The sequence below is a fragment of the Sciurus vulgaris genome, assembly GCF_902686455.1.
Source record: "Sciurus vulgaris genome assembly, chromosome: 2".
Classification (NCBI taxonomy): Eukaryota; Metazoa; Chordata; class Mammalia; order Rodentia; family Sciuridae; genus Sciurus; species Sciurus vulgaris.
Genome location: NC_136462.1, coordinates 107,276,406 through 107,303,452, shown reverse-complemented (window position 1 = coordinate 107,303,452; position 27,047 = coordinate 107,276,406). Strand labels below are relative to the sequence as shown.

The 27,047-nt window shown below is 42.3% G+C and overlaps 1 protein-coding gene across 1 annotated transcript in view; it reads left to right on the top strand.

The window, feature by feature from the left end:
• Window positions 1–262: 262 nt before the first annotated feature.
• The window catches only part of MYO1E (myosin IE), a 189,310-nt gene continuing 162,525 nt past the window's right edge, over window positions 263–27,047 (top strand). Inside the window, exon 1 of the mRNA XM_079125860.1 lies at window positions 263–656. Coding sequence (XP_078981986.1) covers window positions 654–656 — 3 coding nt within the window. The 5' untranslated portion in view covers window positions 263–653. The remainder of the gene's footprint in view (window positions 657–27,047) is intronic.

Sequence of the window (27,047 nt, the reverse complement as noted above, 5' to 3'; positions counted from 1 at the left end):
AAATAAAATGAGAGTTTTATTTCTCTTTCACGGAGAATTTTCTTCCTAACAATTCTAACAATTCATGTCTTACTACCAGAGGCGAGCTGGGTCCGCAGGTTTCTCCGCAGGCTGGCGCGGAAAGAGGACTACAGGATCCAGAGGTCTTTGGAAACTCCAGCGCTCCAAGCTTGTTGGCTACTACGGTTTCCCTGAGGAGTGACGCTTCGAAAACAAATTCTGATTGGTCCGGCCTGAGCTGAATTCTCCATTTATGGACAGATTGCCCGGCCCGAGCCGAGGCTGAGCCAGAGGAGTACGGATTAAGTGGTTGAAGAAAGAGGAGCGAACCGGGGGAACTAGGCAGGCACACAAGCCTAGCTCATCGGACTCATCTAGGCGGTCGGCGATCACTGGGTCCAAGTAGATCCCAGCCCTCTGCAGCATGCACTCCGCCTGCTAAATCGCCCCGGTCTCGCCCTCACCTAGAGCCGCGGATCCCGCCTGGATGGAGTCCCCCCTGGGTTCCCATTGGCTCCTGTGAGTGCTTGGGTGTCGGGAGCCTGTTTTTGGCGAGGGGAAACAACTTTTGAAGTTCGCCCAGGAGATTGCGTTCCAGTCCCAGCTCCTAGGCAGCCGGACCCGGCAGAGGAGCGAACGCAGCGCGAGTCACCATGGTGAGTTGATTGAGCGGCGTCCCAGGACTCCTGACTCTGAAAAGGGGCAGGAAGCCCAGCGCGGGGCACCCACCTTGGGCACGCTGCCCAGGCCAGGGGTGGAGAAGGTGGACGCAGGAGTAGGCACGTCGCGAGCTCTGGTTTCCTGCTACTTTCGGTAAACCCGGGCTGGGGGAGAGGGATCGAGGGGCCAAGGAAAACTTTCTTTAAAGTCGTTTGCTGCGTCGCGAAACTTTTTGTGGCCGGGTTGCTATGGCTGCCAGCTGTCGGAAGCCAGAGTGCGGGCACATCTGTTTTCAGGGGCACCGCAATGGGAAGGATCCCTTTCTTCCTGCTGGGAAAGGTTGGGGCAGCTGCCTGTGCCCCTCGGGTCCTAGTCATCCCGGGCGAGGTTCGCCGGGACGTTTGCGCCGCAGTCGGCCCGCTGCGCCCCCTCCCCGCCTCACCGTCCCCTCCCGCCCGCTGGCACCAGCGCAGGCGGCTCGCTGTCCTCCCCTGCGCTGCTCGGTGGCGGGCAGCACCCGCAGCTGTCCCGCCTGGCATCGCGCGCCGCGGAGGCGGCCCGGCCTGCCCTGGCTAGGGACCGCGCGCCGCACAAAGGCAGGCGGGGGCGCCAGGTAGGGAGAGCACCTGGCGGCGGACGGAGAGCGAAAGTGATCGGGGTGCAGGCTGGAGCCTCGCTGGCTGGACGGGTGAGAAGCGCGGGTCGTCTGGGTCTTTGCGCCCAAGAGGCCGAGTAAACACCGCCCGTGGAGGGCCCCACCCCTTCCCAAGTGCGAGGTGACCGAAACTCTTTGAGTTTGCACGCCAAAAGTCCTCACTTTTTTTTTTTTTTTTTGTGGTGTTGTTCTTTTTCCTTTGGCACTTTGGAAACATACGGAATTGGCTGCCTCTCCCTTACTCGTATGTAACTTTTTTGCTACCCCAAGTCCCCAGCCCGGCCACACTCCTCCTCCCTCCCAATAACCTTAGCCACATCCCTTGAGCTTTGGTGTGGTGTAGTTTTCCTTCCGAGGCACAAAAGCAAGGACTCTATTTTCAAGGGATTGGCGACCCTTCAGAAAAAGAAAAAGAAAAAAGTTCTACAAGCCTTCATAGTTAACACACTTGCCTCTTTTCAAAGAGCCCTGCTTAGGTGGATGAACTCGTCCTCTTCCGATTCGTCGTTGTTTAAGGACTGTGAAAGTGAAGCTAAGTCAAAATGATACTAGGCACAGCTTTCATTTAAAAATCTATATCCCGCATGACCGGTCTGAAGGACTCCTAACCAAGGGCCACCAGAGCCTCGGTACTAACCCGACAAAAACAAACAAAACCTTTAAAAGGCGCCCTGGCCCAAAGCTTTTACTTTTTACATAGTTCAAAATCATATCACCTTTGCTCCTAGGAGAATACTTTATAAATAAACGTTCCCTTCCAGTTTAAAGATTTAAGCAGTCATCTTACCCCACATTATTTTTGGAAACCCCACGGAAAATCATTTATGTTGAATGTGCATTTGGGTGGAACTACTTAATTGGGCATTGGGCCATTTGAATTTAGGCAATGTGATAGTGCTAGTACTTCAGAATTGTTGTAATTATTTCCCATGGTTCAATATTTCTAAAAATAAAAAAAAATCAATGTATTTATGTCAAGAGCTTCAACAATCTTGCTGAATTTAACTACTTGAGTGGTGCCATGAGAAAATTAACTTTTTCTCATTGAACTCATTCTTCTTGTTGGGCAGACCAAAAAGTATTTGGGGGGTGCCTTTTTGGAGACCTCAGAAATGTCATGGTCAATTTGATCCGTTTGCTGTTGAAGTAGATGATTGTTCAGTGGATGTATGGAGGCATGTCCTAAGGTAGAGTCCTCTCCAGAGCTGACTTATCGGAGGACAGAGTGTGACTTACCTATTGATGGCTCCCTGCCATCAGCACAGATGGGTATGTTGTGGGCCTCCAGGAGACTATCTGTGCATCAGATAAGGTTGCTGAGGACACAACTCACTTACTGAAAAGTTGAAACTGCTGGCTGTCCTGAAATAGGAGATGTGCCATTGATAGATCACCCAGATCCAGAGTCATGTGGCCAAAATTTAAATGACTTTCTTCCCTGACTTGAAAAATTGTTCATTACATATGTGAAGTTTCCTTAGGACAGATTATCAGCATCTTGAATAATTAGAAACTCCAGTTATAATAGTTACAATATTTAAAGTTCACATAAGAATCCATCATGCCAAAAGAAACTTCATTTTGTGTTTCACATCTGGGCTTGCTCTGTTGTGTCTCTCAACTGCTTAGAACAAGAAGGGAAGGGACATCACCATCAGTGGGTGTGGCAGCGAATGAGCATGGAGCAGAGAGCAGAGGTCCTTGGTCAGACCCTGGGAAGGGCACCTGTACTGCTGTGTGTGTGTGTGTGTGTGTGTGTGTGTGTGTGTATGTGTGATTTCTTTGGAAGACTGGTAGCATATTAGAAAAGTTCTCCACCTGTACCCAAGGCCCTAACAAGAAGTATTCACTTGTGACTCATAAGGAACACTGTCATTTCTGACTCATGAACACAATGTACAGTTTGTAATTCACTTCATATATTCCTCCTGAAAACTCGCTTTGGGACACTTTTTCATCTTGGAAAAACCAAGAACACTACCAGAAATAGTTCTTTGTATTTTTTTCTTTAGGAGGCTTGAAGAAATGAAAAATACATATATATCTACATATCTTCATAATTTAGTGAATGTTGTTGAGAAAAGTTAAAAAGTCTCTTGGGGGCTGGGGTTGTAGCTTAGTACATGTGAGGCACTAGGTTTAATCCTTGGCATCACATAAAAAATAAATAAATTAAATAAAGGTATTGTGTCCTTCTACAATTAAAAAAAAAAGTCTCCTTTGGCTTTAATTACCAGTAACATACATCTAAGTTTTCCTTCATAGAGTATGACTTTCTCATTTTCTGCTAAGAAAGTTAACTTTTGTGGCCATGACCAGAGGCCATAACTGATGGACCCATGTCTATAGATCTGCTATATGTTTTGGCCCCAGAATCTGGGACTGATAGGGTTTCTGTGAATTAAGTATGCAGAAATATTTGCATAAATCGGAATTGTCCATTACCTCAAAAAAATGTCCAAGATATTTTCTTTTCCTTACTCGATTGTTTCTTGTGAATAAATTGCAGGTATTATACATACAAATACATAAGAACAGACTTAGAAACCTGATAGATAGCTGACCACAGGTAAGTTCCTTTGCATGGAGGCCTGGTATGTGTTTATAAAATCTGGAATCCATTTTGAATATGTTTTCTGGGAAGGTAACCTAGTTCATTTGCACTGATTAGTTTATCAGATTGCTTGAAGTCTCCTAGCCAAAACAACACAATCCAACAAAACAAAACTGGAAAGGAATGGGATAAAGCACGGAAGTTTTGATAGAGTCAGAGGGCTAGAGAAAGAACTGAAGCCAGGACAATACCCTGGGCAAGTGTGGATGGGCCATCTTAGTAGAAAAATCTTTCCCAGCCCACAGCCTCCTCTCTGGACAAGTCCCATAGAGCAGCAGATGGAGAGAGATGGAGAAGTGTGGGAAGCAGATGTTTGCAGAAGGTAAAGGCCACCTCTTCCACTGTTTTGCTGGCTCTACAGCTTTCTCAGTGGTTGCAAACTCCAATGTCAGGGTATAATCTGGTTGGGGGTGGGGAAGGCTGACCTCTAGAAAGTCAATATGGAATGCCTCTTCCCAAGAGGCACCACTACTTGACCCTGGGCCATATAGTTAAACTGACCATATTACCAAGTTATTTTGTTTTTCAAGAGAAACTGGAAATCCAGGTTTTTATGCTAGATCTGCCAATTTTACACTCTCACTGAAGGACCACAGAAACTCAACCTGTAGGTCAGCTTTTTGCAGCCACTATTGAAAATCTTAGTGTGGTCCTGGGAATCTAGCACTTCCTCCCATTCACTCACTAGCAGGAATATCTAAATTTTAGCCACATACCCAGCAAATGACTTTAATATTTACTAATAAATTCACAGCCTCTCACAGAGTCTCCCCAAAGAACTGGACTTGCTTGGTATTTTCTACCCATGGAATTTCTAAGCTACTAAAATGGAAAATCTGCACGCAGCTGCTACTATTCGTAGCTATCCAAACACCAGTTAAGATGGCTTTGTGAGTTGTGAGGCTGCAAATTAAACTTCTCTTTCTTACCCTTCAACTCCTTCGTGCAGTGAAAATGTCATGGCCCTCTATGTTGCATGGTGTTTTTTTTTTATTTTTCCTTTCACAGCTGAATCTCCGAGTTTGAGGTCTGTTGCAGGTCCTTAGACTAGTGAGTGAGCAGCACTGAGCATTTTTATGACTTGGAATATGTACCTCGTTAGCATGTCATGAGCTCATGTGAGACTAAATGAAAGAAAGAACATGTAGTGCTTTGCATTTCCTGATGAGATGAGGACTGGGTCTCATTACTTAGTAAGAACTTGTGAGAGTTCCTTTCATCATCTTCAAATGCAGAAATGTTTTGAAACCTCTATTCAAGTGCCAGGTATTATGAACTTCACAGTGGGTACTGGAAATGGGACCCAGGACCTTGTGCATGCTAGGCAAGTGCTCTACCACTGAACTGCATCCCCAGCCCCTAACATTTTTATTATTTACCTTGCTTGGACTTGCTGTTTACAGAGCAGATGAGGAGTTAAAGATTAAATGCCGAAGGTATTAAAAATAAACATCTCAGCGGTGTAAGCACATTCTATAATAATGGTAAACAAATTGTGTTTTGAATTTCAACTTCAGAATTTATTTTGGCAGAGGCAAAAGGTTCTGGGTATCCTAGCAGAGTTATTTATTTATTTATTAACATATTTTTATGACAGCCACACGTGAGAGAACTAGAAGAACTTTCCCTAAAACAATGACAAGCCATAGAACTTACACTGTATATGCAAGTGAACTTGGCCCTCCCTTCTGAGTTGCTATCATGGGAACAACGTCATTGTCATTGTTCAAAGAACTTTTCAATGGTCGTTTATGAGCTACATAAGAAAATCTATTTTTTTACTTCCTTTCTAACCTAAAATGTTAGTGCCCCACCTGATTCTCCATCTTACTCACCAGATTCTCCACCAGATTTTTCAACTGTTTCCAGAAGTTACATTCTGCCTCAGAGTGGGGAAAACTAGTCCTACTGAAGACTTGCAATATTAGGTAGAGTAAGCTGTGGAGGACAAACAGGAGATCCTTTTTTCTGGAAACTAAGTATAAAAACTGACCTGAAGGAGTCCACACTCCGGAGGGGCTGGTGTTCTGATGTATGATAAAAAATCATTTGTAGTACTTAATAATCATATCTACATTGTAGAAAGTAAAACATACATTGCACTGAACAAAAGCCCAAAGAAAGCTTCGGAATTCTGTCCTTAACTAACCTTTTGTCTGATTTCCTATAGAGGTCTAGAGGGGATTTAATGACTTCTGAAGTTTTGTAGCTGGTTTTTGGATGAGCTGGTGACAGAGTACAAATTTTCTAAACTCAGCCTAAAAAGACTTTTCTCACCAAATGGGTTAGAGTCTATTTCTTTAAGAGTCTAGACATGACCAGGGAGTTTTCTCTCTGGAACTCTTCAAGAAGGCCTGTTCAGAGATGGAAGGTTGTTACTTATTTTTTGATTCATCACTGAATCAACTTTAAAAGATTATAAGAAATAAATTTAGAAGAATTCACTCATAATATCTTTATGCTCCAACATGGTAATTATTTTTATATTTTTGGATTTCCTTCCAACCTATTCAAACACACTGTTTTTACATAGTTGTAATCATGGGGCAAATATATAATCTGTGCTCTGTATTTTCCCACTTGTTTTATAAATCCTTTTCTATAGTAACCATATTTATCATATTTTGGTGGCAGGATTATAATCCCATGTAGCCTGATTGCTCAAACTGAAGATGTCCTAGACGTATGCACAGGTGAAAGTCCTCCCAGTTCCCACTAGAACTGCTGTGGTCAGTGATGGGCTGCTCAGCTCTTTGGTGTAGATTTGGAGCAGGATGGGTACATGCTCCACACTCCTAGGTCCCTGCCCTAAGGTGTGTAATGATGGTAGGCAGCCTCACCCACATGCCAGAAATGCTGGGGATTGAACCCAGGGCCTTGTGCTTGCAAGGCAAGCACTCTACCAACTGAGCTAATCTCCCCAGCCCCAGAGATGATCTTTTGTGTTCTCTGCATGTCACTACTGAGAGATGCTCCAAGGATGTCACACTTTCCAACCAAGTGTAAGGTGGGGACAGGAGGAGCTGGTGTCCTGTAGAGAGGGTGGAAGAAGCCATGTACCTGAGTTGAAACTCACTGTCTCTGTAGGCCTGTCTTGGAGGATGTTGGTGCTTGTCTATGTCTCTGGTTGGTGCTGAGGCTTCCTGCCCTGACCACCAGATCCTATGGACTTTGATGTGACTGATGCTAGACTTGTGACCTTTGACCTGGGGAAGATCCTGGACAGGGACTCATTTGGGTCCCGAGTTGCTGCCACTATCTTCACTATCTGAATACATACCTATGTGACTCAGGCAGCAGGGGTGCAGAGTCAGCCATCTTGCTTTTTCTTTGGAGCACCTGACGTGGGTACCACCTTACCCTGCCTGCTGCTGCAATCCAAGTCTGACTTCTTTACCAGGACCAGGCCTGACATTCCTTCCCCAGCTTTTCACCTTCCGCTTGGTCTTTGGGGCCTCCTCTAAGATGGTGGTAGGGTTTTGCAGGAAGGCCAGCCAGGCTGGGTGGGAGCAACATTGTCCTCTGAGTCAGACCCCTCAGCAGTTTTCTTCTCCTGGCTTCTTCCACCAGTGCTGCCCACTCTTCCTCCTCTTGATTTGCCACTCCTTCTTGTGCAGGCAGTGCTGCCACAGCATGGCCTCAGAAATTCAGGTCTGCTTCTGCTTTAGGTTCTTGAGCTCCTGCAGGTCCTTCAGGACCTCCATCTCCAGCTTGGAGCCCTCGGTCTGGTTTTTCAGCACCTTCATAGGATTGTTCAGCTCCTATCCCCGCATCTCCTTTTGTGCCCTCTTCTTCCCCAGCAGCTTCTCAGCTTGTAAGCTCAGCGTTGTTCAGCACTTCATGGTATAGTATTGAAAGTGATCTGTCTCTGCCAGGCAGCAGGTGCGCTAGATGTAGAAGCAGATGGGCAGGTGCAGGCAGACCTGGTTGTGCAGTGCCTTTTTGTGAATGTTGCGTTTCTTCACTTTGTAGATGTACTGCTGTGTGTGTCTTACATCTTGTGTGTAAGAGGGCCATCAACTGGCTCAGGTCTTGATGATCTCTGCATAGCTTGAGTTTGGGGACCTTGAGGGGTCACCTCAGACGAGCAGCATTTGTTTAAAATCTTTCACTCAGACATCTTTGCTGCCAATTCACCTCACAGGCACCAGAGAACTGGCTAGGCTCCCTGTTATCTCCAGCTTCTCTAATAGTACCAGCACTTCCATAATGTCACTTTCTTCTACTTTTATTATTGGCTACAGCATATGGAACTTGCCTTTTTTCATTGGTTGTGATCCTATCCCATCCTCAAGCTTCAAGGCCTTTTGTCTTCTCTCCTGTGTTGAATCCTTGGTAGTGTGTAATAAAAGTTCTGGGTGCTCTCTGGATTCAGAGAAGTTCCAAGCAGGTACTTCTTCCCCAAGTTGTCAGTTGCTGCTGGTTAATCATTGTGGCATGACATGGCTACATGGCTGCTAGTTGCTATGTTCCTTGTCATTCTACTCATTCTTTTCTTTTGTTTCTTCCTCCTCCTGCTCCTTCTCTTCCTCCTCCTCCTCTGCTTCTTCTTCTTCTTCTTCCTCTCTCTCGCATCTTCCTTCTTTCCTTCCTTCCTTCCTTCCTTCCTTCCTTCCTTTCTCTCTCTCTCTCTCTCTCTCTCTCTCTCTCTCTCTCTCTCTCTCTCTCTCTCTCTTCTTTTTTTCTGTACTGGGAATTGAACCCAGGGATGTTCTACCACTGAGCTACATCCCAACTCTTTTTAATTTTTATTTGGGGACAAGGGCTTGCTAAATTACTGAAGCTAACCTCAAACTTGTAATCCTCCTGGCTTTAGTCTCCAAAATTTGTGGGATTACAGGTGTGGGCCACCATGCTCAGCTCATTCATTTTTTAAATTCACTAAATATGTATCGAGCCTCTGTATATATATATACACATAGTGGACTCTGGGAAGCCGCACATTTTTCCCATGCCTTCATGGCTCACATGGCGTCACTGATGTTTTATTTGCTTTATATATAAAAAATAAGTCCAAAGCAAATATGATAAAATAGGATCATTAATTCCACACGTGTGTACATAGAAATTTCTTTGTTAGTCTCTATAGTTTTAACATCTTTTTCCAATTTAGAAGAAAAGAATGCATATAATTACATGCAATTCTTTATATAATTTTAGGAGGCTCATAATCCCCTGAAGCCCATACAATATCATTCCTTAAGTTGTAGCAAATATTGTTTTAAGATGAATGTTAGGGTGAATGTTCAATTTTGGATCTGTCAGCTTATTTTAATGATCATTGACATGCGATTAAATCAATACTAAGTTCCATTGAGTGTTGTATAAAAATCCATTAGGGGATATATCCCAGGATTTTTAATATATCTTAGCATCTCTTAGTCACCCTTTCTTAATCTGCTATATGTGTTAGCTTTTTGGGTAACAGAACATCCCAAACTTGGGGGCTTAAATAAATCATAAAGATTTATTATTTCTCATGATTTTGTGTATTGGCTGGCCAGTTCTCATCCAGGCTGGCTCATCTGAGCTCTGTGGTCAGCCAGTGGCTTGGCTGGAAACGCCTGATCTAGGATGACCTCTCTCACATTTTGGTAGTTGGCCCACTTCCAGCTGGAGCACCGAGGATGACTTGGCCGTGTATTTCTTGTCACAACAGGCTGGTCTTGGCTTGTTTACATAGTAGTGGTCACACCACAGGATTACCAAGAACAGCAAGAGTGCAGACTCCAATACGCAAACATTTTTAAACCTTTGCTTGCATCATGCTTGTGGTTGCCCCCATTGGCCAAGGCAAGTCACATGGTAAATCCAGAGTCACTGTGGGAAGGGACTACTCAAGGGCTCGGATATAGTTCCCCCATTTCAACCTTTTCTCTTTCATCTTTCCTTAATTGAATGGATACATTGAGGCAGGAATAAATTCAGTGGTAGCTCCAGTTACCCTTGGAGGAATCTTCTGAACTTCTCTATATGACAGAGAAGCCAGCATGGCTCTTGATACATCCATTGCTGTCTTACCGAGGCATGAGAATTAGAACTGTAGTCTGATTCTACTCAGTCTGATTCTAAAGTTGCTATATTTTTTTGTTGAAGAAAAGGTAAAAGCAGAAGCTATAACAACAAAAAGAAAAAAAAAAGAGAGTTTTGAGAAAATAACATTTAACTAAGCCACTAAGAAAGCAATGAGTCATGCCAAACCAGACTGGGCTAGATGTCCTTTTGGACCAAAGGGTGGAAGTCATGCCTTCCAAGGTGGGGACAAGACTTCTTCCTGTCCAATTCAGCCTTTTTAGCAAGCTCTAAGTTGTCCGTGTGGAGAAAGACATTCCTTACAGAGGCAAAAAAAAAAAAAAAAAAAAAACATTTTTCTCTTGGTTGAAAGTCATGTCTTTTAGACTCCAAGATGATTCTTAAAATAACCCTGTGTCAGTTCCATATTCAGTGAGCCACAGATTGTGCTATCTGTGGGCTCAACAAGATGTGAATTGAAAGGATTAATTTAGCTTCGTACACAGGACTCCAAAAATCCATTAACCTACAGATCTTTCACTTTGATATATTCTCTCCTCTCCTGTGCGCCATCTCATTTAAAACTTCAAAAGTGGGGAGAAAACTAATCTCCCAACTTCAACAATCAACAACTCATGACCAATCTTTTCTCTGTGCTCAACTTCCTCTGGTTTAGTTTGAGGAGAATCCTAGATAGCACAGCATTTCATCCATAAAAATCCATAGTACATTGGCTTTTAAATAAAGCAAAACTTGGTACTAACTACTCTTTGGCTTAGAAGAGAGGTATGTCTCAGAGAACAGAAGCTAATAGTTTTTCTTTGACTTCTAGTTTTGTATTAGAGACTAATGCAGACATCTGGTCATTGAGGGGACTTCTAACATCTACAGGAAGATCTAATAATGGTATCTTGGCATGCAGGACAGGACTGGCTTCCCACCCTACAGACCTCACTCTATTCAGGCACTACCTTTAGGTGCCATTGGTAGGAGGAGTTTGTGGCTATCAACCTCTTCATTCCTCCTTATCTGTATCACAAAAATGGCTATAAAGATAACACTTGTTTCTCTCAATGATCAGATAACTTTAAATATAGAATGTCAAATGTGAAATATCCTACAACTACTTGCGGAGTGGTCTATGAAATTGTATCTATGTTGATATGTGCATGTTTTCCTGGAAAGAAGATTTAAAAATCCCCCATAATGATCTGTGGCCCCTCCCAACCATAACCCTCTAAAATCCAGAGAATTTTGTCTTTTGTCCCTAGGTCAATTGGCAACTTAACAGCAGAGTCAGGGGCTGGGGATATCGCTCAGTTGGTAGAGCGCTTGCCTCGCAAGCACAAGGCCCTGGGTTCAATCCTCAGCACTGCAAAAACAAAAAAACAAAAAACCAAAAAAATAGCAGAGTTGGCCCTAGAATTCAAGTCACCTGATCTGCAGTCCAGGAATCCTGGTCCTAAGTCTGCTTTTACTGGGACTGTTTAAAAATAAAACATAATGCAGCATTAGAGAAAAGGGAGGTTGAAATAAGTTGAAATAATTTTGGGGGTAAGATTCTCAGAAACACTAAACTAGTAAGTTAATGTGAGGCAATGGTAGGTATTATGTGCTGGCTGACAACTAACTTGATTTTTCAGAATAGTAATGAAGCATAAAAAGAGTCACAACATTGATCTTGAGTTTAGGTCATTATACATTCCTGTGATCACAAAGACTTCAGGTATAAGTCAGGGGCATCAAGTTTTGACTTTATGTAAATAATTGAAAGTCCATTATTTCCCTGGTGAGCATTCATTGACATTAATTATGAAATTAATGTTTACTAATTGGGGGCACTAATTCTTGCACTCAGGAGGAGGTTTCTATGCTTTGTTTCTATTACCTAGAAATAGAGGTAAAAAGGTAAGAAGGCTGGGACCTCCTCTCCCTCCCCACCACACCCAGCCACATCCTCCCCCTAGGATCCCTTCTTTCCCCAAGGCCTCTTCCCCATTTTCCATCCGAAGCCTCCCTCTGGAACCAGGAAGACTGGAAAGTGCAGGAAACAGTCTGCACCTGCTCAGAAGTGAGGAAACAACGAAGAAAGGGGAGCTTCTCTAATCCAGCTTCTCCCCCACTTCTCCAGCGCTTTCTTTCCTCCTCTATCCAGCCCTGTGCAGCCCTGTTGAGCTCGGAGCACCAACATGTCAAGCATTGTTTGTTCTGCAGAGACAATGAGGCACTGTCCTCTTTGTTTGAGACTATGAATCAGAGTCTCCAGTATTTTGCAGCAGTTGTATTTTCATATCATTGGCAAAGGTGCATTTTATATGCTCCAAATATAAGATGGGGTGAATTGTAAGATTCCTTCACTTGCAAAGTGTGATGGTTCCGCCTCTGCAGTGTGACTTCATTCTACCTTTTACCTTGTCTCTCACTTGGATCTTTTGGTCAAGTGGAAACACTTGCTGTTCCCTCACCTGGATGTTCTCCCCCTTCACCTTGTGTCTGGCTGGACATCCATTTTCTCCCCTTCCCCCATCCAAGTCTCCTTTAGTCCAGCCTCAATTCTACCTCCCAAGCCTCACAGTTGAAAAGTTATCACCTTTAAATCCCGGGACACTTCATGATGGTTTGTGCACATTATTTTTTCCTGATAAATCCTTTTCAGGTGGAGTTCTTTGTTGCTGGGCCCTGCACCCCAACCTCTCCTCCTGCCCTCTTGTTTTGTGACTTGCCGAAGTAGGGGTAAAAGATGAGTTTAAAATGGAATGGGAAAAATGCTTGTATTTCCTTCTGCTATGTGTAAGCAGACATCCTTTAAAACTGCACCCCACGTCGTTGTCTTGAAGCACAGGGTAGAGTACAGAACTGCCGACACAGTGAAGCACTCTCAAGACCCACTCCAAGAAACCGCAGCTTCTGGTTACTCAGCTAATGGAAGGAAAGAGGAGGAGTGAATTGGTGAGAGCGCCCTGTGATTCAGATGTCACCAGAGACTGATTTCAGTTGGAATGAGAAGCTGCCTGATGTGTAGGTGTCACTACTCACTTGGATCAGCTCACCCTTTGGAAATGTGGAATGGTGAGGACAGGGAGAAGACAGAGAAGGACACCGGAAGGGGCACTGGGAAGCTGTGCCACTCATCCTGTGAAGGCAGTAGAAAGCAGCCTGACATTGCTTTTGCCAAGCAGCCATAATGTTGAAACCTGGGCAAATACCTTCCCCTTACCACCGTTCAGGAACCTGCAAGGAAGGATAGTTCTCTCAGAGAGCGAAATCTGATGTCAGTGATTTCTGACAGATGTAAATATTTAAGAAATCAGCAAATCTCACATGGAAAGGTGGAAGGAAGAATTGAAATGGGATTTTGCACAGACGATACCCCACCCCCACCCCGCCTTGTACTGGGACTTGAACTTAGGTCCTTGTGCATTCTGGGCAAGCCCTCTACTGCTAAGCTACAGCCCAGCCTAACAACATGTCTTATTGCATATGGTTTTGGAGGGCAGGGTGAATTCAGATGTTTAAAATTCACAGGGAATCCAGACTGGTAATGCCTAACTATCCTCATGAAATCTTTGAACATGAATTCATTAAGTAGCAAAATTGGCAGATTTTCACCTTCTGAGCTTTTCGGACTGTCTTCCATGCGCCGGTGGGTGAGGTCTTCTAAACTCTTACAGAAATGTAAAAGAAATAGAGTGAGTGGCCGGAGAGAAGCAGAGTAATTCAGATAGCCTACAGGATCTGGAAAGACATGTCTGATCTCCAGTTAGAACATTTGGAATAAGGGATTTTAAGTGGCTTGTTGACAGGAGTGGAGGAGCAGAGACAGGCGAGGTAAGCTGGGGCCTGTCTGACAATGGGAGGCTTTGGGGTGATATTAATTCCTTAGATATTTGTTAATTGTTTTGTTCTTGGCTGCAAACTTCTGCAACAACGTGGCTCAGTTTGACATGTCCAGTACCCAGCACAATGTCTGCCATGTGGTAAGACGGACAACTTCACCTATTGAACCAAACAGTTCCCCACTAGACCAAAAGGACCTGGAGGGCCCCACATCTTCCAAGTCTACTTGGTTTGCAGCAACTCAGCCTTCAATGAATGAATGATTGGTGACAGTACATTAAAGTAGACAACTAATTGTAAACTGGAAATGTTTTTCAAAGATAAAAATAGCCCCTTCAGATAAAACCACACTAGGGCTTCCTTTTGAGTTTTCTTTTAATAGAACAGGATATTAACCAGTGTGGCTGCAGAAGGAAGCTGGGTGGGCTAGAAAGCTTCTGCATCTAACTCTTCCTCCCCCTTCCTTCCACCCCTTCCATTGAGAGGCTAAGTGATTGCCGTAGGCTGCATAACCAGTTCTGACTTGCACCCCACCGGGCTTAGGGGTGGTGCCTGCTCTGAGCTGGCAGAAATGGAAACAGATTTCACCAGGGCCCATTCACTCCAGAGTTGCCATGTTTGAACAGAACCATTCCAAATAGGGTGCTGGCCTGGCACCCTCCTATGATCATTAGTTATACCATCCAAGGCCAGTGTGACTTTGACCCTGAGCTGAAGGAGGAGTGGTCAGGCTATTTTTTTTGATATAATGGATCACTGCCAGATCAACAGATAAGAAGGTTTTCCTTGTTCAGCTATATGGACCTTCAGACTGTAAAACTTCCTTGCGAAGTTTCTCTCTGTTCTGGCAAAGACAGAGTTTACCACCTTTGTTTTTCCTTCAGTGAACTACACTCACCTGTGCAAATGGAAGCTGGTGCTGGCCTCCCCCTGCAGGAGGCCGAGTCTCAACGGAGGCATGCTAATGGCTTAATTGTTTTGTTTATTCTGCTCCTTGCAAATTCCAGTAGCTTCATTTGCATCGAGAGAACTTTTCCTTGTGTCTCGGCATTTCCTTTGGTTTTGAATGGCTCTTAATGTTCACTCTCAATGTTTTTGGAAAGATGGGGGAGCTCTCAGTAGTAGGTGTGGCTTTCTCTCAATAGGGGTTTTTCCTGGGTGTGTGGTAGAGAAAACAAGAGAAAGGAAAAAAAAATTTGAATTATATACACCCTATCCATCCACACAAACTATAGATTATTTTGGAACGTGATATTTATGATGACATTTTTGTTTACATACTTTAGGTTTGGGGGTTAAAAGATTAATGTGTACAAAGAAACGGTGATATTTAGACAAAAACTGTGCATTTACAGAGCCGTGGTTTGCTTTTCAAAATGTAGAAATGAAGCAAAGGTTTGTTTCTTTACCCTTGATAAAGAATTCCAGGTGTAAGACTGTTTTGGTTCACGTGGGATAGACATTTAAAAAATTTAAGTATAAAAGAGACATTTTAGATCAAAAGACTTTATAATGCCCTAAGACAGTATTTCTTAATGTAGGGTGAAATCTGATTTTTGGAAGTGATGTGAAGGTTAAATAAGCTAAAGTCCTCTGATGTTGATAAATCTAGGTGTGCTGGCCTCTTTAGGAAAGAAATGCCTCCATTCCTTTAAAACCAGGGTTTGGGAATTTCAGAATTGGGAAATCATGCGGTAGAGCTTAATGTTATAAATCACTCAAATGCAGGATAAAGCTATTTTGGGAAAGGTTTGTGATTGTGCAGGATTACATGGGGATGAAGAGCTTCCATGGCTCCTCCCATTTCTGAGGGTGTTCTATGCTTTGCATTCTTGGTAGTTTTTTCTGGAGACTTCAGGGCTTTTCAGAGGCTAGGTCTGCTTCTGAGCATTTTGACAGCTTTCCATAGCATTGAAAAGAAGAGCATCTTTCATTGGAAGTAACAAATTACTGAGCACTGACTTGATATTGTCCAGCATTTGTTCACCTCTGAGATTGGTTTTATTCTTTCTCCTGGTTTACAGAAGAGGAAAGAAATGAATCAGGCAACCTGTTGAAGGTCACTCATCTGAAAAGTGGCAGAGGAGGAATATAAATTCTGGGTCACCTGAATCTAAGCAACTTTGGAGAAGCATTGTCTAGAAACATACTTGTCCAGATTGTGGGTCCAGGGACTGGCACTGTGGGCTCCACCTGGGACAGTATCAGAAATTCAGGTCTTCAGCTCCCATCCCAGATCTACTGATTCTGAGTTTACACTTTCTCCAGGTCTCTAGGCAGTTGCAAACAAATACTATAGTCTGAGCAAGGTAGCATGACTGCACATGACCCCAGAGAAAGACCAATGTCCCTCCAGTACATCATTTTCCAGGGTCAATGATGTAGCCAGATGTCCTCAGCCTCTAGAGATCCAACTAACCAATCATATATAATTATACTGCTCAAGTAAAAATTTAACAGCAGTTCTTCAACGTGGAATTGTGGGAAATTTTTCTCCTGAACAGTTCTGGAGTTAATTGTCCTTAACTGGATGCACAGAATAGGTGGGTGTGTACAGCATGCTAGGAAAACTCTCAACCTAGAATGTCTCTTCCATGGCTGCTGTTGATGCCAAAATTTCTACCATTATTGATATTTCCAAATTAGTCTATCCAGTCTTCTCCTACAGAGGCCAAGAACAGAATTTGTCAGGCTAGAGAAGGAAGGCAGAGAGAGTCAGCCTGGAGAATATTGGTAGGATGAAAATAGAGATGGGCTTTGGAAAGAGCCCCACCTCCGGAACACTCCAGTCCTGGGTGGTTTTCCTTTATTTACTTACTTTTTGTATTTATTGTACTGGGGAGTGAACTCAGGGGTGTTGTGCCACTGAGCTACATCCCCAGCCCTTTTTATTTTTTATTTTGAGACCGGGTCTTACTAAGTTGCAGAGGCTGGCTTTGAACGTGTGATCCTCCTGCCTCAGCCTCCCGTATAGCTGGGATCACAAGCGTGTGCGTCACCATGCCTGGCTGGTATTTCTCTTAGAATTCCTGCGGGCATCTGTGCTGGAGACAGTAGTGTCTTTCTTTCTGTCTGTCTTTCTTCTCCCTGTCTGACTCCTGATGCTTCCCACGCCCTGTGTGTCTTCGCAGGACTCTCCTTTCCTGGTCAAGGCTGTCGCACCAGTTTAAATCTGTATTGTTGTACCCTGGGATCATCACAAGGATGTCTTTACTTTTTTCTCCCTCTAATTTGCAGAAACAGCATGGATAGATTGTCTTTGTGGTACTGCACCTTTCACCTGTCACTCTCACTTGAAAAACTACACTAAGGCTGGGGTTACAGTTCAGTGGCAGAGCACATGGCCGCATGCACAAGGCCCTGGGTTCAAGGCACCAAAAAGCAAAACAAAACAAACAACAAACGAAGCAAACAAAAAACCAGCATTTCTGTATCAATTAAACCTGCTGGCGGATTGCCTATATCTCTATTTTTGGTAATCCTTCTGGTATATGTAAACTACATGGTTTAAATCCCTTGTTTCTATTATTAATTTGCACATAATAAGTTCTCAGTAAATGTTGATGGATCGAATGAGTGAATGAATGAACTGATTCTCAGGCTGATGTTTTATAGCTTGCCTAGAACTCAGCCGCTAGTCAGGCCATTTTCCATGACTAGACTTCCTTTCTCTTTCTTGCCATTTATCTGAATCCTTAGGGGCCCAACTAAAGGTTCATTTCCTGGAAATCTTTGATTTTGATCATAAAAGGGATCATTCCTTTGAAACCTCAGTCCTTATCGTGGAGTTACTGGGTACTAAATCACATGGAATCTTGCCTTGTCATCTGCATACAGAATCTTATGGCCAAAACAGACTGTAAGCCCCTTGAGGTCCAAAATGATTTACATTTCTTTGCACTTTTCAGAATTTACCATCTTTCTCTCCTCTTGTTCCTGTGCACCCTGATCTTCCCCCTCCCCCCCACCACCGGCCACCCCCTATCTCTCTAGTGGGATGTTAGGGTTCCTTGTGAATCGCCCCCCCAACCCCCACCTCCTCCTGCCTCCTTCTCCAGGAATGCATGGTGGTCCCCGAGGGCAGGAACTACACAAGCTGGTCTCCCTGAGTTTTTTTTTTTTCTTTTTCCTTTTGGCAGTGCTTGGGGGTCAAATCCAGTGTAGGCAAAAACTACCTCTGAGAGATCCCTAGCCCCACTATTACAGCTTGTTGAATGACAGATGTTACAAACTTTATCCTTTTTAATTTTGTCTGCATTCTTTTCCTTCCACTCAGTTCTTGGAACTCCCACTTCTAAATTTCTTCAAGTAGGATGATAGTGAATAAAAGTTAATGAAACTGTGACTCAGCGTATCCTCCAGCCAGGGTGTGAAGGTGAGTCAGTAGACTGACAGCAGCCATGGGTCTCTTCCACCCTGAGGGGGAAGCAGTAGCCTGCCTGGTGACCAGGGTAGGTTTTTTTCCCCTCATTGTTTCCTGGAACTAAGTAGATCAAATTATTTAACTCTGTACTTCAAATTCATTTTTAAAAAAGGCAGTTAGTATAACTTGCATTCTCTTTTCTAGAGGTGATATACTGAATATTAATAATAAAGTTATCAAATGCTGGGCCTGGGGTTGTGGCTCAGTGGTAGAGCACTCACCTAACATGTGTGGGGCACTGGGTTCAGTTCTCAGCACCACATATAAATAAATGAATAAAACAAAGGTCTATCAACATCTAAAAAATTTATTTTAAAAAGTTAGCAAATGCTTTGGATCTCGTCACTGAAACTGTGTGAAGCACCACAGTGGGATCGTTCTTTCCTACATGTCTACCTTTCTGACCTGCTGTCTGCCCCCAAAATGAGAGGCAACTGTCCCCAATACAGTTACTACTTTAGCAGTTTTCTAACTAATTTATTCAAGTCCTGGCCTACTAAACTTTAGAAAACTATACCATTTCTTTCCAATCTTTTAACAGATTGCCTTTGAAAGAGTCTCATGTTGCCTGTTAAGGAAATAACTTCAAAACTGGACCAACTGAGTGAGGTTAGAAATGGTTCAGGAAACTGGACACATCTCTGCTGGATCTGCTCAGCCTCAGACTTTCCCTTTGACTCGTGTGGGGAGAGATGAATGGCGGACTTAGAGTGCTTCTGCTTTTGTTCTCTGGAAAGTTGTGTCACCGTCACAGAGAATACAAACCAGATTGAAAAGAATTAGTAATGCCTCTGTTGAATTTGGGCAGGGTGGTTTGCCTATTTGGAAAATTCTTGGCAAAATTTCTTATCACCCTCCTCCCTAATTGGTTGAGTAATTTAAAGAAGGCTTTTGAATTCAAATTTTCTGAAGAGAGGGTGTTCAGTTCACCCTTTTGTATGTGGTAGATTGTTTGCAGTGCATTACTGGGAGTCGAGGAAAAGACACCCTTTCTGCCTTAACCCTGGGCTGGAGGAAACAGCCTTGACTGGGAGCATGCTAAATGCAGGATTGTATCCAATTCCGTTAGTTAGAAAATTAGGGGCTGCAGTTGTGGCTCAGTGGCAAAGCACTTGTCTAGCTTGTGTGAGGCACTGGGTTCCATCCTCAGCATCATATGAAAATAAATAAAAGGATTTAAAAAAAAAAAAAGAAAATTACAATTGCGAGCAGAAAGAATATAGGAAATACATGTATATACGTGTACATGTTCATGTGAAAGGTTATGAGAAGAAAATGAAATAATTGCTACTAAAAAGGTTTTAAATGGTCCTTTCCCCTTCTTTATCTCTCTGAGTATCCTCCTACTATGCTTGAGTCTTAGATACATTTTTAGACCTAAACTCAACAAAAATCCCATCCTCAGAATCCTCCAGCCTTCCCAGACGAGCACTTTCCCCTTCCATATGCCCATGACCTCTCATTTGAAAGGTACCAGCATCATGCATCATAGACTACCTTGTGTTAGAACCATAAAGATCTTTCGTCTCAATTAGGATGTTTAACTCCAGAGCAGGGTGCTTTCAGACATAGCTTTGTCTCCACCTAACTTAGATTCACCTGTGGTGCTATCTAAACATGTCAGTCCTGGGACTTCATCCTAGGCCAAGTTGAAATCAGAGTTTCTAGGGGTGGAATTCAGACACAACCGTATTACTTTTAAAAGCTTCCTGGGTGGTTTCTAAAAGCAGCTAAGGCTGAGAGCCATGATTGGTAGATATTTTAAGAATCCTTGTCTATGCTGTCATTAAGAGCAATACCAAACACAGACTGATCAGACACCATGTAACTTAGGAAGTTTTGTGGGTTTTTTTTTTTTGGTTGGTTTAGGGAGGATATTTGTTGGGTATTTGACTTCTTTAAGAAGATCGGTGATTCCCAGGGGACTATAGAAAGGTGAACCTTTGTGTGGGCAGCAGCTGGGACCTTCAGTGATGGCAGAGCTGTGGCTGCCTGTGGCATTTGCCTTGCAGCCTGAGATCTCCTGCCTCCTCCCACCTCAGCACTGTACCCTAGACCAGAGGCCTCCAAAACATAGCAGGGCATCAGACCCACTGAAGGAAGTAATTTGGTAGTTTGGGGATGCAACTCAGCAACCTGTTTTTTACAGAGGTTTCAAGTGATTCCAGTAGGAAACTGAGAGCTGCGACCACTGTTCTACACCCAGCTCTGCAGAACTGAAAATGATAGGAGTCTTGCCTCCTGAGCTGTGGGGTGTGTTCTGGCTTTTCCTGGGTTGTTTTTCTTGCTCCCCTAATTATATAACTATGTATTTTCCCCTAGCTCTTTTTTGCATTTTTAAAATTTAACTCTTTATATCATCCAAACTTTACTTGGCTTGTGTGAGGGAGAGAAATAACTTTTTAGTTAATGGTCCTATAAGTAATTTATTAAATAATGCATTCCTTCTGTTCTAAAGTGCCACCTTTAAATTCACATCTATAATTTGCTTCTGGTTTCTTCTGTCTTATTAATCCTTTCCTCTATTCCCAAACCAGTTACCAGCACCACACTGTATAATTACTCTAGTTTTAGAATATGTCTTGATGTTTGTTTGGGCAAGACTGCCCTAATTATATTCCTTTCTAAATGAGTTCTTGGCAATTCATTTTCATTTATTCTTCCAGATAAAATTTAGCATCAACATGTCAAAGTTCCAAAACAAAATCTCTAAAACTGTTGGGACTGGGGGTGTAGCACAGTGGTAGCTCATGTGCTTAGTGTGTACGAGGTTTGAGGTCCAAGCCCCAGCACCAAGTTACAAAAGAAAAGAAAACAAAAAGTCTGTTGTTAAAGTTGCATGGAATCTATACAGCAATTTGAGAAGGTGAACATCTTTATCTCTGCATCTTTGCATCTACAACATGGTATCCTCCTTTAGAGTTCTCTGTTCAGGGCCTTCCATAAATATGCTTTTCTTCATGTAATTCTTTCACATTTCTTATCAAGTTTATTAGTGCTATTTTTTTTTTACACTTTTATTCTTAGTTCAAATGGGATTTTCCCATAACCCTGTCCTTTGAAAATGTTAATAATTTTATTCATATTTTGTATAACTTAATGGCTATCATATCACAACCCACATGAGTATAATAAAAATCTCATTTATTGAAAGGGTGTAGTATTCTGACTCATTCCATTTTGTACTCTTGATTCAAAAAAGTGAAACAAAGTAAAACAATCTCTCCCCATGTCCTGGTGTACTCCTCATGAAGAGTGGCTCGGGCCATGGCGCCATGGTTGGGAAGGCTCATGGAGGCCACAAGGCCAGGGGTGCAGAAGGAGCTGAATGAAGCTGGGCTGAAAGTGCTGGGCAGGACCACATACCACAGCCTGTACTCCTGAATGGATCGCTGACAGGGGACAGGAGGTTCCCTGATGTACTTTCTCATCCTTCAGAAAGACCAGGGAAGCACAGCTAAAAGTGGAAGTGGGAGAAGATGTTTTAATTCTACCTAGCAGTGATTCAGAAGGAGAGCCAGGTCTTTGCTCATATTTCAGGAGAAAAGAATGATTCCAGGAATCACATCATCGTAATAATTACAAAAGAGTGCCTTACAAACTATATATAAAGCGACAGACGTATTAGGAAATATTAAGCACCCCCATGTGTTCTAGCTACATTTGAAGTACTTCCAGAAAGTAAGCAATGCCATTACTGGATAAAACCTGCTCCATCTACTCCAGGATTTTTTTTTTTTTCCCCACAGCTTTAAAGGAAGATATATATGAAAGCCGAGGAAACTATAAGGTGATTTTTAAATCCAGAAACATGTCTAAACTATTAATAACATTCAGAAAGCCTTGGAAATTCTAGAAATGGGTGAATAAATTATCAGTTCCTAGCATCTAAGGCTAAATACCCCTACACTCCCCAAGCAAGAGAGGGTGTGGGAAAGTTAATAATGTCTCTTCCTGAATTTCCCTTCAAATTTCCTTATCTTGTCTTAATCATCCTGTATCCAAGGAAATATAAAAGTAGTTAGGCAACGTTATTTTCTGACAGCGGGATGAGATCCAGAGTTAAAGGTGAATGCTTAACCATTTGGGTTCTACTAAGCTGGAGAATAGAGAGTTTTATGTACAATGAAACAAAGTGTTCTGTGTACCCAAGAAAATACCCAAGAAAATTAATTACTTTTCTCATCCCCATATTTTCACATTATATTCCATAGCCATGAACAAAGTAGATATCCACTTTTTAAGTGTTGACTTTCTTCTTAAAGAAAAACTTGAGAAGCTGTTAGCAAAACTGTTTGTATTAAGAATAAAATCCATCCATGAAATGAAGGACCTGACTGTGTGAAGAAAATAAAAATTATAGACTTCCTAACACAGAAGTGACTAGAAATTCCTGCAACTAGTATTTTATTTAGAACCTTTGGTTCGATTCTCAAGTGAATTTAGATGATTTTACTGGTGACACCTTTAAGAGATTGACAGTTGTAATAAATGTTTTGAAGCAAAAAAAAAAAAAGGGAAAGATTCTGAATTTGTTTTTCTACAAGGTAATGAACCTCAACTAGAAACACTGAACAAGGATGACACAAGAAATCTTGAAACTAACTTCACTTGTTAACATTAATGCCATCTCACTTTAGAATTTTGAGGTGGTTTGGTGACATCAGGCGAGGCCTGGGGGACAATCAGTGAGGCTGAGTGCTTTATCCAAGGGCACAGTTTGGGATGGCTCTAAACCTGTTTCCTGAGTCCAAGTTTAGGGAAGTTGTTTGTGGTCTTTGTTTTTCCTTCCTTCTGTGGAGTCAGAGTGGCAGTCCTCTCAGGGAAGGGCTGGGATGAGTATGAAAGCCAGCCTCCAGCTCTGCAGGGGTCATCTCCTGCCCCCTTACAGTCACCCACTGGAAGAGATTCTACTTTCCATTTTGCAGAAGAGAAGGTTGAGGTTCAGAGAGGCTAAAGTGTGCTATGAATCCAACCCTGGGTCCATTACCCTTTTGTGTGTGTCCACGTGGTGCTGGGGATTGAACCCAGAGTGCCTCTCCTGCTAGGCAAGTGCTCTTCCGCTCAGCTACACCCTTGGCCCCAACCTTTGTTTTTATGCTACTTTACTTTTGCAATATTCTGTACTGTGCTAGGTTTTTTTCCAAATTCAAATTCTTCAGCATACCAGTCCCTGATAATCTTAGGAAAAAAATTTCCAGTGGGCTAAATGTGTTTAATACACTGTGGTTTCTAAAGACTCTTTAGGAAATGTGGCTATGCTGTCCACCTGATTGGTCAGGTCTCTTGTATTCTTTGATGTCTTTTTCTTTTTTCATAAAAAGTTAGGAATCCTAGAAATTTTCTCTTTTTCTTTTAAAATAAATTCAAATTATTTTGCAAGCTATAACCATATCCCAATAATATGAAAATAGATGAGTTGACTTTTTTAAATTTTATTTTATTTTATTTTTTTGGTATTGAGTATCCAGGGATACTCTACCATTGAGCTATATCCTCAACCCTTTTCATTTTATTTTGAGATGGGGTGTTGCTAAGTTACCCAGGCTGGCCTCAAACTTCCCATCCTCCTACCTCTCTCCAGTAGCTGGCTGGTATGACAGGCGTGCACCAGTGCACCCAGCAGATGAGGTGAATTTTTTAAATGACATGCTAGTTTAGTACTTACTGATTCTTCTTGCCTATTAACTGGCTAATCTTAGGGCTACTTTCATCTATTGAATCTTAAGTATTCTGATCGTTAAGGCTTTTCTTAAATACTCTTTCCTGATTTTATCCCAAAGTAAAAAATTATAAAGTGTTAATTTTAACTTAAAATATTTAAGTCAATTAGAAGACAAGAATCTGTAAAAGAGGTAACAACCTTAGAAAAGGCAATCCTTTGCAAAAGATTATTATAAATATGTCACCTCATGCTACTGTGTGTGTCATGATACTATACACGGAAAAAACTTGGTGAGGGAGGCCTCAGGAACCACCCCAGGTCTTACTTTATCCTATTTTGACAATTTTTCTTCTCCCTCCAGTATTCCTTAGACCATCCAGAGAAAATGTTACAAGAGCACAGCACACCATGAGAACAGAACTCAAGGAAATCAAGTTTTATGTGAAAAGTTTGCTTCACTTAACTTAAAAGTCAGACTGAATTTTTAAAATTCTTGGTAGAGAAATTCTCTGATGAGTTAGATATGAAGGCGGGGAAAACCTCTCTTCCTTTTTTAGCCTCTAAACTTCACTCAGTCCTTTCTGTATTTCCATACTGCAGAGTTTAGAGACTCCTCACTCTGAAGAAAACAGCAATGACCTCTTTTGCCTTTGAAGAAAGATACTTTGCAAGTCCAAGTGCATTTATTCCCACTCCATTATGAGTTCCATACATTGAATTCTGTTATGCATATTTGAATTTCGTTGGGTTTGTCATATATTCAATTTGCACCTTTCTCTAGTTGGGGATCTATAGGAAAAAGGAAACTGGAAGTTGACCATAAGAAAGAAAAATGGTGACAGAACAATCTTATTAGGAGAGAGAAAAATCAGTGAATCAAAGTAAGAACTCCCAGCAAGGGAGCCTAAAGTCCCTAGAATGGCACTTCTGTGTCTCTCGGAAGGGCTTTGGGCTGCAGGTCAACAGAGAGCTGGACAGCTCTGGTGTCTGGGGAAGAGCTTTGAGAAATACCAGCTCTGAGGTAAGGAATAGATTATGCCAAGGATTTTCCACCTCAAGTAACCGAGTTATCTTATATTTCTGTCTGTACTTGGGACCAGAGGTCCCCTAAACATCTGGTTAGAGAACAAAGGCCCAGGGCAACATCTCTTATTACACACAAAATCTAAGCACCATGAATTCCAAACCATGCATTAGGCCCACTGCTGAGGAAGACCTCCAGAGGTTTCTGCCTATCTTGGTTTGATAAAATGGAAGTAGAGTTTAGTATCCATTATTGCTAACTCAAGATAAAATGTCATTGATATTTGCTTTATAGGGTGCTGACTTTATAGTGGCAATTTCTCCTTTTGGTTCTCTCACACAGTATTTCTCACAGCGCCCCTAATTTTTATTGGAAGGGGTGTGGCACCCTGCTTCTGCCTGTGCGAGGGGGTTGCAGGTTACAGAAGCTTGAAGCACCCCCTGCTCAGAAAGCAGTGAAGTCACCCATTCTGCACTCCAGAGACCCGGGAGTCCTAGGCAGGGGACGAGGACATTTCAGGGCACTGAATTGTTTCCTTGTTTCATGGAGTGAATATAGGGGGACATGTTCTAAGACCACAGCGGTAACAGTCTTCTCTGTTCCCCTCTTCCTGATTCAGCAGTTGGAGGCTCTCTATAGAGGTAGAATAACCACAGTCCTCTCCCTGGCCCACAGGTTGAAAAACTTTGAAAATTTTCTAGGCACAGAACTAGGCGTCAGGAACGTGCTGAGTGCCGCATAAGGCATTTCATCTCTGCAGCAAAAGGAAAATTTCAGCACTGACCTAGTTTTACGTGGCCATTATAAAAAAAGATTCCTACTAATGAAAATAGAAAGTCAGTTGTAAATAGAAGAGGATACTAAATTCCTAAGCAATCTATTCATTTTTTTCCCCCAAACTTAAATAATTCTATTTGCTTTGCCTCACAAAGCAATTATTGCTAGGGTACGGCATTAGTTACACCTAGTAGCTGAATCTGCAAATACCACGGAGCTTACTTCCTTCAGAAGGATTTAGTTTGATTAATTGACACTCTTGGGTGATGCTTCTCAGTGGAGTCAGAGAGGGAAAGGAGCTTAGTTCAACCACATTAGCCACATCATAGACAGGGAAGCGTAGGGCGTGTGTTTGAGTGATTTGCCTTATTGCTTTAGTGAAGATGTTTCTAAGCTTGGTTTTACTTTGTCTTGTAGGAATTTTATGAGCAAAAGATTTTAGACTATAGTAGTTTGAATGTTCTTTTAAGTCTGGTACTGTCGGCTAAACTCTATTTTCTGCCAAATGTGAAATAGCAGAACAAGATAAAACCATGTGCTTTACATTATTAAAATTTTATCTGATGGCTGTTTATGTTTAGAAAAATCACGATCAAGTTCACAATGCACAGATACAAATACTGCAACTCCTTTGCCAAACAAAGTTGGTTTCATCAAAATCACCTGCCTTTATAAAATCTTTTCTATTCATACCTGTAGGAAACTTGATTTGGTTAGACCTAAATTCTATTTAGTGGAAATTTGTAGTATGGAACCCTAGTTTGAATTCCGTCTCTTATAATCTTAGATCAATTCCCTCAGTTTTCATATCTGTAAAATGGAAATATTCATCATTGCACCTTCTGGAGTTGTTATAAGAATCAGAGGCAATAAAGCATTTGGAAGTGTTTTCTAAACTATAAACAATTAAATAACTATAAAGAGAAATTATATAAGCACAGATTTATTTTAAAACTAGTGGTTCTTGGAGTGTGCTGTGTGAATCACTGGAGGTACCAAAGTATTTTCAGACGGTCCAACACATGTCCAGAATTCAAGTCCTATTAAAAGCACATAGATTTAAAAATAAAAGATACCATGGCATTCTGAGATCTAGATTTAGAGAGACGTAAATAAACATTAAATAGGTTATTATTTTTTTTAATCCATAAAAAAAACTTTCAGATGGGTGTCTGCTGGGTGTAGCTGGGGAGAGTGGTGGCAACTAGGAGACACTGCAGGACTCTCTTGCATACTAGAGCACACCACACAGCTGGGTTATTCCAGAAGGCATCAGAGCCTTGTGTGCAGACAGCACCACCGACACTCTATGACAGGCCTCACGTTCCTCCACATAAACTAGACCATGGACCATTTCAAAGATCGTAGCTCCTTTCCCAC